The following is a 13,251-nucleotide window of genomic DNA, read 5'->3' as shown; positions in this document are numbered from 1 at the left end:
ATAAACTCAATAACCTGGTTTATAAAATATATTTCCTTTTGTCCTCAGAGTACCCCAAAATGGCTGAAAAAATAGGATCCTTTGTATTTCAATAGCATATTCAAATTAAGGAGTTGCAAGCTTTGAAGTACCAGAACTGACCTTAGAACTCGGTGAGGCCAAGTAGTCTCTCAGAGGTAAAACCAGAGAGAAACAGATTTTTAAAAATGTAAAAAAGTATCCTTACAAGACCCATTTTGTTCTCCCTTAAGCCCGCACTAACATTCCAAGGTGTTTTGGACACGTGCTCAATCAGAAAATTAGGAATTGATTTAGTAACACATTTCCAGGCATCTCACAAAGAGGAGGTTTGGTAATTATCCTGAAAAATCATCCCTCAATAAATGCTGCTGCCTCCTCCTTCACACACCTCTGAAACCAAGACATTAAGGCCACCCTGTAGCCATTGCCCTACAGATATCTTTGCCCAGGGGCTTTTTTTTTTTTTTTTGGTAATTAGGAGAAACATGAATTCTTTGTAAGCCTTTTGAATTTCTGACAAATCACTGTAGGTGCAAAGGAAACTCAAGCATATCCTAAAAACAGACAAGATGACAGTTTGGGGTTTTTTTTTTCTTGAAATATTATAGTGAAAGCAAGCTCAGCCCCTGGAGACCAGCAGCCATAACACATTTCAGCTGGATATTGGGTTCATTAGATTGATTCTGGAGAAAAATGACATTGTAAACTTTCTGCAAGTGTGCAGAATTGCAAAGCACGTGTAGTTAGCACAGCTATTGAGCAAGGTTAGCCAGAAACGACCTTTTGGAACTTCTGAACAGCATAAGAAATGATAAACCGATTTCTAGGATATTAAACTGATTTCTAGGATATGTGGCATCCTCAATATGTGAGGCCTTCACTTCAGGAATGATCTCTTTCATATACTGGAATACATTTAGTTGTGACTTAAAACTAAATAACTTAGAAGAAACAGCTATTTATTTTTACTATTTTTGTGAGCCTTTTGAGTTAGCCACTGCTTGTGTTTACTTACAGCTAAGATATACTAACATAAAAAAATAGAGAGTGGGAAATCAAATTTTAATTCGTAGTTAAGAAAATAAGCTTTGCACTATTCAGACCCTCTTTAGTCCAGTAGCAGCTTTTTAAAGAGGTATATTTAGGGAACTGTTGGAAGGTTTGTAGAGCTTTTATTCACAGAAGAATTGTGATTTTAAGTCTCCTGTGAAGACTGTGAGGGCACTACAATTCTTTACAAGGCTCTCCTTATTTACTCTAACGTTGTTTAGCCTACTCAGAGCCTCCAGCTATTTGACAAGTCATGAATAAAAGAGCATTAATGCATCCCCTTGAACTGCAAGGTGCAGTGTTGAACTACAACACCCCTGGTTGTTTGATAACACTTTGGAACACCCAGAACTGCCACGGGAAGGAGCTGGAATAAAAGCTGCACATTAAACTGCTGCTCTCCCATTTGAGAGAGGCAGAGCACAGCTTAATAAAACTTTGACAGACACGTGTTCTTTAAAGGCTGTGTGATTCTGGCAGCCTGCACACAGTGATGTCCTTCAGACCTCTGATATCTGCTTGTAAAAATTACCAACCCATTGTTCAGGAAAAAGTGATCAAGAAAATCACTACAGAAATCATAGCTTATAAATCAGTTGTTAATAAACTGATAGAGCCCAAGAGAGATTACATCAAGGATCCGAGGGTTTCCAGCAGGGGTATTTACTAAAAATAAATGTTAAGTTTGTCAGGAGAAACATCTTTCCCTATGATTCAAAAATCTTAATTAACATTATACATATATATATATATATATTTGCAAAGTCACCCATTTTGAAGGTATGATTTTTTTAATGAAATAAGTGAGGAAAAAGCTCTACATTTCATACTTGCGAACAGTGTAACTGAGTGTGAACTGAATGTTTTACCTCTCTTTTTACTATTGTCTTTTAAACCCTTCCTGTGTAACCCCTCGTGTGGTTACTCTGTAGCTGTTTGTGACCAAGGGGTTTTGTGTTGAGGACCAAGAGACCAACCCCAAACAGTTTGTAGTACAATGAGCCTGAACAATCATGTGCAGCACAGGGGAATCACCTAAAACAGATTGCAAGTTGTGAGATTAACTGTAAAATACGAACCCCAAGAAATCAAGAAGGCAAAGCCTTGAACTTTATAGTAAGAGTGCAACAGAATCACTTTTCAAACTATACCTTGTCAGTGTATTCTCTATCTATTTCTATAGTGACAAATCCTGAATCAAAAACTGTATTTACATTTTAATAACAACTTCACGAATGGGAAAACTACTGACATTTTTATCTAAAGGAAACCAAACGTGGCAAAATGCACGACCCAATGTTTAAGTTACAAGGAATGATTTTTGAACAACTTGATAAAAAAGTCTGAAACTTAATTAAAAATTGTTTCAGATGAAACTAATAAAAATAAAGAAATAAAGGTAGACTTTTCAGGGAAGACTACAAGTTAAAAATGAATTCTAGGTGCTAAATACTCCAGGAGTCAAACAAAGTTAAGCTTTTTTTGTCCTACATACTGACACTGTAAAGGCTCCATGCACTGTATCCAAGACTGACTTTCTGAGTGCACATGGTTGGCTAAGACAAAAAGTGAGTTTTCTGCTTGCCAGTCCTGACAGAATCATGGAACAAAATACTCTGTTTGGGTGCCTGATCATAAATAATCAAAACATGATTCCCATGTCCTGTCAAAGGTGGCCTAATCCTGCCCCACTCAAACCAAGAGCCTCCTGTGCTGATGCACAGGACCAGACAGGGCTCTGCAGACCTGCACATACCACCTGGACCCAGCTGAGAACCCTCAATACTTACCTGGACTTCAAAATTCATATTCTCCAAAAATTTCTGGTTCATCGTCTCTGCGAATTTGTTGATGGCTCTCAAGAACACCCTGGAAAAGCAAAGCAGTGATACAGACAAATGAGTGTAACCCCTGGGGGTCGATTCCAAACACAGGGGTTGTTGGTGGAAGCACATTTAGCACCCAAGTTCCCACATGGTGCCACTCTGTGCCACGGCACGGGATTTATAGCCTGTCACCCATACAGACAAAATGACACACACAGTTGGCACAAAGTTTCTCTACCTCTGCTGCAGAAGTCAGACAATAGAATTTCTTCCCTCTGCTTCACACCACACTGCATTCCTGAGACAACAGAGCAGTTCTTTCAAACACATTGTTCTCTGCTGACAAAACCAAATCATTTACAAGGGTGTCGTTGCCTCCTCCCCGTGGGTTTGGCAGCTCAAAGAGTTCCTGTGCTCACATGATTAGTTAGGAGCTGCCACTGCATTTTTCCCAATTTAAAGACATAAAGGGCAGCTTTTCAGCTTTCTCACAGGTGGTGAGGGCAGGATGACACCTCTGCCCACCTTCCTCCTCAGGCTGATTATAAAAACACATTCAAATCTCAGACAGTTATTTCCTCCAAGAGGAAGAGCATGATCATTACCCCTCTAGCACCTATTTAAGCTCTTGATTAATACAGCATGATTAAGCCATGCTTCTAAAGCTAATTTCTTTGTCTGAATCCCCACAGGACATTTGTAAAACAAAAATCAATTGTATCTCTAAATATTTATAAAGTTTATTTTAATAATTCAGTTGTTTTCAAAATTGTAAATTGACTGAAAGTGATCCATTTGCCTCTGCTTTGTAGCAGAGTACATTTTTTAAAACTATTAAGCAGAAATATTTCTATAGCAAACCCTGTGGGGGCAAACAGATGCAATCTGAAAGGTGAAGACAAGGAAAAAACAATCCTAAGTGTTAAAATACAGTGACTGGCTGTCAACTAGCCATTCTCAATCTGGAAAAAGATCTAATAACAGCCAGGTCCAGAAACCCACAAGTAACACCAGAGAAAACAATAATTCTATAATTAGAACTCTTAGAAAAAGATTAAGAGACTGCAGGATATCCATATGTTATTGTCAAAGGAATGCTGCATCCTTGGGTCAGACTCTTTGTGGTGCCTCACCTCAAAAAGATAAACAGATACAAAAAGGAAGAAGAGAGAAGAAACCAAGCAAATAAATGTGGCACAGAAATGATCCAGCTCATTTAATGGGTTTCCTTAGTCAGGGGACACTTGGTGACTGAGGAGGGAGGTGGCAGGATCTATAAAATCGAAAGTGCTGTGGAGATGAGAGACTGAGCATTCCCAGCTTTCCCAGAGGAGCATCAGAGGGCACTGAACACAATTAGAATGTGCATTCAAAATCAGCAGAACCAAGGCTTATGCTCATCTTGCTCGACTCTGCAACTCATTGCTACAGGATGCTGTGAATGCCCAAATTTTATACTGGCTTAAAAGTGATTAAACACATCAAAGACAAAACTGAAGGGAGGATGATGGAATGCTGTTGGGTCACTGGGGGCTGGCAGAACACAGCAAACATGTTATTCCCTCCCAGCTCTGTTGTTATGCTCGTCCCTAGACAGCAGTCTCTGAGCCACTACAGAAACAGAACAGGCAGGGAAAGGAATTTTGGTCTCACCACACACACAAAAAAATAATCTGAAGGCATAATTCAGTTTCTTAATGAGGGAGGTAAAGCAAAAGTTCAGCTTTTGGCAGGTTTATGCCAGGAAATCCCACTGAGCAATCACCCAGAGGAGCTCCCTGCTTCATCAGAGCATCAGACTGACCACAGTGAAACCCCTTGTTATGGGTGAGGTTCTCCAGGAGGAAAAAACTCCTTGCAGGAACTTAAAGATTTTCTTTTCATCCACATAACACTCCTCTGTATTGCTGATGTGATCAAGGAAATAAAGGAATTCATACATGGTGTCACATCTTGCCAAGTCCTTTTTGTTCATGTGGCCAGAGGGACACACAGGGGCTGGCACTGGGAGGTTCCAGAGTTCCAAGGGTGCTGTGTCACTCCACTGCATCATCCCACACATCCAGCTCAGCTTCCTCTCAGTGGTCCAGGGCACACTGATCTCAACTCACACTAGCTCAGCTAATCCTGCCAGCTGAATTAAGGGGCTGATCTGTGAAAAGCCGTGTCACCAAATCACCTCAAGCTCAAGAAATCTGATTTTGCTCAATGCTGCCCTTGCAGGCTGTGACAGCTCTGCTAAACAACCTCTGTGCACTCATAAAACTGCCCTGTGCACCCCCTGCTCTTTCCCAGACTACTGAACCTGCTCTTCCACCTTTTAAGTGATCAGGTCTTATTGTGGAAAATGTGATTTCTGCTGCAAACTGACCCACACTGCCCACAAGAAAATAAACACATTCTTTCCTAACACTCCACTCACATGGGTACATTTATCTCCTCAAAGCTGCCTGATGCTGGACACAAACAGCTTAAGATGTTGCAGAAAAAGGGGATTCTAAAAAGAGTAGTCTGCTTTAGGCAGCCCAAAAAACCACATGTTACTCTGTGTCATCATCCTCATCACTCTTCCCAACAGCAGTTTTAGGGCAAGGCTTTTTTAGGGGTGTGTCTTTCTTGTAGCACAACATTGCTCTGGATCCTTTAATTTACAAGTTCTTCAGCTCCAGCTGCTCAGAGAGGAGCATTTCTCTTCACTCACAAAGTCTTTGCTTGGAGTAGGAGGAGGGTCCTCCATTTCTGAGGGTTTTTTTTTACTTCCCAAATTCTGTGTGTTTTCACTATTCTAACACTTCTCGTGAAACATGTCACCTAAATATCCCATTTGGGAGACTCTGGGATGGTGCATTAAAAAAATCTCACACTTTTAAGTACTTTACTCTTAGCATGGAAGTATCATGAAAGACACAGTAACTTATCATAATATCAGAGCTTACACACTCATGAATTTATTAGTGCACATCTATTTTATAATATGAACATATTCCTGTGGGACTTACCTTAAAGTTTTTGTGAAGAGTTTGTGGTTTAATGTTAGCCATACATAAAAAGCCTCAAGGACACCTGAGAAATACTGAGGTATTTAATGCCCAGTAAAATTTCCTGATAATATTAAAAATATTTACAGGTTTCTATGCAATATAATTATATGTAAGCTGCCTTCTGTAAATATCCCTTTCCCTCTCACAGATATTTTTGTCTGACAGACTGGAATGACATATTTTCAGGAGCATGCAATATTTCCAGGCTGTCAAATTCCAAACATTTTCATGCATCTGTATTTTGCCTAAAGGGTGTATCTATTCCTGTCATTGGAAGTCACTTAGGCAGTAGGTTTGAATTCTATTCCTGGCTCCTGCCAATACAATTTGTCCTGCCCCAGTGATTTCATTCCTGTGTGCCTCAGTCTCCCCTAACACCAAAAAGGGGCATTAATTAAGTGGCCACAAGTATAAAACTCAACAGGTGTTTATAAAACAGTTGGAGATTTTGATGAAAACAAGGGAAAATATAATGTTAATTATTACTGACATCATATTCCTATTTAAAGAATTGAATCATTGACTGGTTATGATTATTCATAACATCAGTTATCAACTATAAGTGACATAATGGAGAAGATTGAGGTAGAAAAGAGATGGTAGGAGTGTCCCAGAGCAGCTCAGAAGAGCACAGTTTGTCCTGTCTGACTGCAGGAGAAGTGATTGAGACAAACTACTGAAAGGGATTATCTCATCCCAGTATAAAATAACTGAATTTCCCTTGTTTCTGTGACAGAACATTGGAGTTTGCCTTTCCTCTCAGCTCAGGGATTGCTGCAGAGCTTTGTTTTGCAAGATTATACTGAACTGGACTGATCAAAGCACAGGATCTTAATTTCTCACACAGAAAATATCATTCCATGATTTTTTCCATTTAATGTTCATGTTTTCCTTTAATTTTAATCGTCATACAGGACTACAAATAGGTTCTTCTGGGTATTTAATCATGATAATTTTTCTACACTAAATATGAAATTAATTTCTTATCAGCTTAAATAATTGTGATCTGAAAGTGTTGAAATTCCTTCACCCTCAATAACTCTCATGATATATCCTGACTTTATGGAGATTGATTCTTCTAATGTACAGTTCATACCAAACTCTTGGGCCTGAAGATTCATGGATGATCTTCAAAGCCCAAAATCTCTGGACTAAATATGAGTATAAAAAGACAGGAGTTTGGCTTAAGACAGTCAAAGAATTGCCATGGATCAACTGCTCTTATCTGCTTTATCTTTCTGATTTTCCTGCTGCTTCTACTTTACTTTATTGTGCTTTCTGAGATATTTTTTTACAAATTCTGGCCTGAAAGAAAGGCCAATTAATAGAATCCTGTGCAACTGCACTTAGTTTCAAACACTTAGGTGTCTGTTCTAAACAGGGTTAGAAAGGTACCACAAGTAACAGACAAAAATAATTTATGAGACAAAAAAATAATTCATAAGTCACCTCAAAATAAGGATTTCTTAATTGATTCTCCTTCAAATAAAATAAAACAGAGATGGAGCAAGGGAAGAATTCTGTATCCACAAACAACACGTGGATCAAAGTAGGATTTCAAGGATATTCCTTGGAAGATGATGACTCTCTGTTTAACAGTAAAATAGGTCTGCACATTGTCCTTGCTTTTGAAGTGTAAATAGGAGATAAACCTAAACTGCAGATCTGGAACTTCAAGTTATTTTTAGCAAACTAGTTAGAATTGGTGCATCAGCTCCTTGCAGCATAAAACAAGAGATGATTACAGTAAAAAAACCCTAAAACCCAACCAACCCCCCCCAAAACCCAACCAACCAAAACCTTAAATTCACATGGAATGTTCTTAGGTTGCTTTGCCAGATCTGGCCTGTTCTTGCACCTTGTTCCAAACACAGAACACGTCTGGGGCCACAAAATTATTTTGGAAAAGGTGCATAAATCAGATACCTTCCCCAAATCATGGGAAAAATAGGCCTTTCCTCAGACTCTTAGACATGAATTCTTTTTAAAGCAGTGGCCCAACACCAGTGAGATGCTTTTCAAAGTCTTTTCAGGTTCACATGAGTAAGATTTGGGAGTTCACTGCTACAGCTTTGAGGTGAGTAACCCAGATACTGAGGTGAAGGTTGAATTAATTCACTCAGGTATTTATGAGCATCAACCCAACCTCATGTTTGATGTGGCTGCTAAAGCTGTGACTGCACTGATGTAATGGCAGGTGGAAAAAATGAATCAAGTACAAACTTCTACTGGATAATCAGACACACAAAAACAGAGATAAGGTTTGAAAGAACGTGTTACCTGTGTTGTGAAACCTCTTACAGAAAGAAGAGGTTGGCATATATGTTGGTTTGTGGTTTTTTTTCTTAAATCACATCAGATAACCAATGAAAAGACAGTTTTTACAATGCAGAACTCCTTCCCACAAACCCCAAGTGCTTTTCCTTCACACAGTTTGGTCCACAAATTCAAGGCAGAAGGATTTACATTAATTTCAGTTTGGCAGGGGTTTTTTGCAATCCCCAAAGCTGATCAATCAGCACTTTCATCAGGGAATCCTCTACTTGAGCAGATGAGGAGTAAGAGGGAAGTTCTTTCAAAGCCTGGGAGATGTACTGACTATTATTTTTGAAGGTCTTCTCTGAGTTCTGATAGACATTGTTTGGTCACTATGCCAATTCTAGGAAATCTGGAGCAGGAATAGCAGAGTCAAAATAATACTCCCACGTAATTTATGTTGATTTATTAGTACTGTCCTCATAAAACTCTGTGCAGAACATACCTGATGGGTATTTTAACATAAAACAAACACAAGGGAAAAGCAGCTGAAGTCAAATTATTCTCTTGTAGGCTTCTGTCACCTTTTCTCTTCCTTCTTGTGTGCCAAGCCAGAGGAAGGCATGTTACATAAAGAGAAGATTCAAAAGTGGGTCAGACCCAATCCCCAATGTTGATCATTGTCCAGGACTGAAACCCTGATCAGCAACTCGGAACTAATGATGGAAGATGAAAAATTCACAAAAGAGGGATCAGACAAGCAATCAATCAGTGTGACAGAAGAGATTAAGAACTCACAGGTACTATCTCAGTACCAACAGAGAGCAGCAGGAGAAAGTCCCAGAAAGTAGGATAAAAGATAATAATAAAATCTTTACAAAGCAACAGCAGAAATTATCTCCTAATCACACGGCAAGCAATCATTGATTTAGAAAGGAAGGACAATGCAAGATGGAAACAATATTTAAAAACCTTGTGGCTACATGAAACCTAGTTATTAAGAGCACAATAATGGCAACACTTAGAAAGCAATACCACTTCCATGGTAACTGGAAAAATATGGCCAGTGGTGCAAAGAAAGCAGTATAATTTAATCATATTTCTCCCTTGTGTCACCTCAGTTTCACTACAGGCTGAAGAATAATTTTTTGTACCATCCATATTGAATTCTAATGATAAAGTGATTGTCATTTTCCCACATCCTTTTTCAATGCACACCCAGAGTGTAATCTAACGTGGTCAGGAAATAACTGCTTCCAAATGTCTGCTCTCCCTCTACTCTTGTCTCAATTATAAATTGTTTATGCACAATTCATTTTCCTTATTAGCATGATTTGAAAATTTACCTTGAGCACTGTGCCAAGCATCCAAAATACTGCACTCCATAATGTGTCAGAGTTAATTTGACAGCAGCACCAATGAACTCCTAGGAAAGACAGGAATGTGCAAACTCTCTGTGCCACACGATGAAGTCTCCCTGTGAGATCTCTTGACTTGGCCAAAAGCTCTGTATATAGCTTTTCCTTCAGCATCTACCTCAACCACGCTTTAAAGACTTCTTAGTTCTCATTTAGGAATCCAAATGCATTGTCAGAACTGCATATTAGATACATATTTGTCTCAAACTCCTGAAAATGTGATGTTTTGTGGAGTTCAAGGGACTTCATAGTTTGAAAATATACATAAAAAAGCTCATTTGAGCTCTAAGTAACTGAGCCTGAAAGGTACTCTCAGTAATTTTTCTTATGTTGTGAGGTTCCTCTCACTTCAGTCTCCTTTGTTTTTTATGCATCACAGCCAATTTTTTGTGTAGTAGACACATTCTGAATTAAAGAAAAAATTAAAATCATGTGCTGTCTTCAGTGCCAGATCAAATCTGGGAATAAGACACAAAGCTGATACCAAGTTCTTAAAAGATGAATGTAATGATTTAATGTGGTTATATCAGGATGCCACACACTAATAAAATCCCATGGCTTCATTTTTGAAGGAGGTTTGAATTGATATTGTGAAATTACTTCTCCATTCTTCCACTGACTTTTGTTCCTCACCTGCCAGCAGTAATTCACCATTTATATCATGTTTGTGTATCATTTCCATATCATTTAGTGTTCGTTTCTCTACATCTAAGAATGGTGCAGGGGTGATACTTTGGTAAACATATTTTCATGGGTATTTCTAGGGACCATTGACAAATCAAAGGATTAAAATTGGAGAATTACATGAAATTAGTGTGGATAACCAACCCCTTATTTTTCCTTTCTTTTTTTTTTTTCTTCTCCCCTCGCTCCTCCAGTTGCTCTGTATTTTATTCAGAATCTCACCACAAAACTTTAAAAGTAAAATGCAATTTGGGCTTTGCTTTTCCTTTCCCCTGTTCCATGAGCTTTCTGTGCTTGAAACCCCTTCACTAAATCTGCTTTATGGTTCAACACAATCCAGGTGCTCCCAATTTTTCAGATATTCATGTTGAAAATATTTAGCGAGTGAGACCTTTTCTCTCGAACACATAATTTCTTTACTTTTAGGAAAGCCTGGCTTTTTCTGAAGCTAAGAAAATAACCTGTAATTACAGGTACCTACGAATCTGCCTCTTGTCTAATCACTGTTCATGTGAGCTCACCACTTCCCAGCCTAATACAGAATACTTCCCTTCAATATGGAAGAAGTTGCATTGAATCAGCAGATTATGCCTTTTAAAAGAGATCATTGTGCAGCAAATGCATAATACACCAGCAGCAGGGTTATTTTGTGATACTGCTGTTTAAAAAAAACATGAAAATGACCATTCAAAATAATGCTAAATATGAGAAATTTGCATACATTTGATTTCCTGAAAATCTCATATGATATGATGGGCTGGTCAAAGTTAGTCAGAAAGGGGGAACACAGAAAAATTCTCAATTGCATTTACAACATTTGATGAAAATGAGGAATACTGAATTTTCAGTCTTTTCTGTGGTGACATAGAACAGTTTGTGTGGGTAACTCTTCATCTTTTTCTTTTACTAACTTGTACATATGTTCTACAGAAGGGAAAATACTCCTCATTGTCTTAACACCCATATGTTTTGCTAAAATTAAAATGCTTGAAAGCATACAAAAAGTATTTTATAGCAGCCACATAGCAAAGAACCTGAAGGGCTTTTGTATGAAGGTCAAAGTTGTAGCTGGGAAAGTAACAGTTTCTTTTACTGACTTTTTTGAGAACATCAGATTACCAAGATGGTTTTGGTTTGTGTTGAGTTGCTCTCTCCACTGGAGACTTTTCTTTTAGCTCAGAAACCTCGTAGCCAAGGAGCAGGAGCATCCCAGCAGTTGATAGCAGGAAAAATGAGATACTCTGCAGTGGGAGTGGGAATGGGATATCTCACAGCAGGTTTTCTCTCTGCATTTTAGATAAAAGCCTAAATAAATGACTGCAGTCAGAACCTAACAGGCATCCACTGTGTACCACCACCATGATGTGCAACTGCCTCTCTTGCTGGGAGGATTATCTGCTGCAGCCACTGCATAATTAAAGTGTTTGGATTCTTGGGAAGCAGATAATTCCACAACATGGATAACAACGGGCACCACGCAGAGCTGGTGCAGAATAAGCATCTTGTAGTGAGTGGTTGGTGCTAAAAAGATGCACGGGCTGGAAAAGCAGAGTTCCATGGGCAGAGTTAGACTCAGGCAGCTGCAGGTGGAAGGACATTGAGGTCCTGGAGCAGGTCCAGAGAAGAGCAGCAAGGCTGGGGAAGGGACTGGAGCACAAGTGCTGTGAGGAGAGGCTGAGGGAGCTGGGGGGGCTCAGCCTGGAGAAGAGAAAGCTCAGGGGAGACCTCCTCACTCTCTACAACTCCCTGACAGGAGGGGGGAGCCGGGGGGGGGTTGGTCTCTTTTCCCAGGCAACCATCAGCAAGACAAGAGGGTTGGGTCTTGAGCTGTGCCAGGGGAGGTTTAGGTTGGATATTAGAAAGAAATTCTTCACAGAGAGGGTGCTCAGCCATTGGAATGGGCTGCCCAGGGAAGGGGTGGATTCTCTGTCCCTGGAGGTTTTTAAGATAAGACTGGATGTGGCATCAGTGCCATGGGCTGGGAACCACGGCGGGGTTGGATCAAGGGTTGGACTGGATGATCTCAGAGGTCCCTTCCAACCCAGCTGATTCTGTGATTCTATGATTCTATGAAGGGCTGCTCTCTGCCAGGCCTGGAGCTCGCAGCAAAGCATTTGCTCACTCCCACACACCAGACACAGCTGGAAGTGCAACTCTCCAAGGGAGTAAATTTACAGCCCACAGAGAAACAACTGCCTCTTCTCCTCATCTGCCTCGTTCTGTTCTTCCAAGACCAACCTTCTGCCCTTTGCCCCATTGCAAGCACTGATTGTTGCAGGACTGAAAAAGGCAATGAGGAAACAGAGTAGCCTGGATGTGATGGAGCAGAGGTACCAATTTGACAGCACTGAGGAAACAGAGTAATTTGGATTTAATGGAAAGGAGATAGAAAGTTAAGAACGCTGAGCAAATCGAATAATCCAGAGTTAAATGGAAGGAGATAGAAATCTGAGAGCACTGAGGAAACTGTAACCTGGATGTAATGGAGAGATGATATAAATTTAAGAACACTGAGGCACCAAATACCCCAGTATGGAAAATAAAGAAATAAATTTCCCTCTGGAAGAGAATTTATGTTAATGGGGAAACTGCATTTCAGCAAGGACATCTTTAGTCTCATAGCAAAACCAAACTGTTCAAGGACACAACCTATTACTAAACTTTCACTCCATCCTACTACTAAACACAGTTAAAGCAGTGACTAAACAGTAAAAACTGTTTGAATGTGTTAAAATACTTCACATACCCTTTTGTGCAAGTGTGCATAAAGGAATGTTTTCATTAGACATTTATACTTGCTGTTTAAAATATTTTTTCCTACATTAAATTTGCAGAGTTCTGCAATATGCCCTAAGCCTGTGTGTAAATGTGTTCTGCCCACCTGAAAATTCAAGCCCTTATGAAAACAACTGCACTCCTGTCAAGGATGTTTAAGTCAGTCAAAAGTTGCAGAGG

At 39.5% G+C, this 13,251-nt stretch overlaps 1 protein-coding gene across 1 annotated transcript in view; it reads right to left on the bottom strand.

Moving 5' to 3' along the window:
- The window catches only part of DOCK2 (dedicator of cytokinesis 2), a 175,459-nt gene that overhangs the window by 52,543 nt on the left and 109,665 nt on the right, over window positions 1-13,251 (bottom strand). Inside the window, exon 30 of the mRNA XM_029960275.1 lies at window positions 2,862-2,940. Within this exon, the coding sequence (XP_029816135.1) occupies window positions 2,862-2,940 (79 nt within the window). The remainder of the gene's footprint in view (window positions 1-2,861; window positions 2,941-13,251) is intronic.

This window comes from Manacus vitellinus, unplaced genomic scaffold, assembly GCF_001715985.3.
Source record: "Manacus vitellinus isolate BGI_N305 unplaced genomic scaffold, ASM171598v3 scaffold_25_pilon, whole genome shotgun sequence".
Taxonomy (NCBI): Eukaryota; Metazoa; Chordata; class Aves; order Passeriformes; family Pipridae; genus Manacus; species Manacus vitellinus.
Note: the sequence above shows the minus strand (reverse complement) of the source record. Positions and strands in the feature narration are given on the sequence as shown.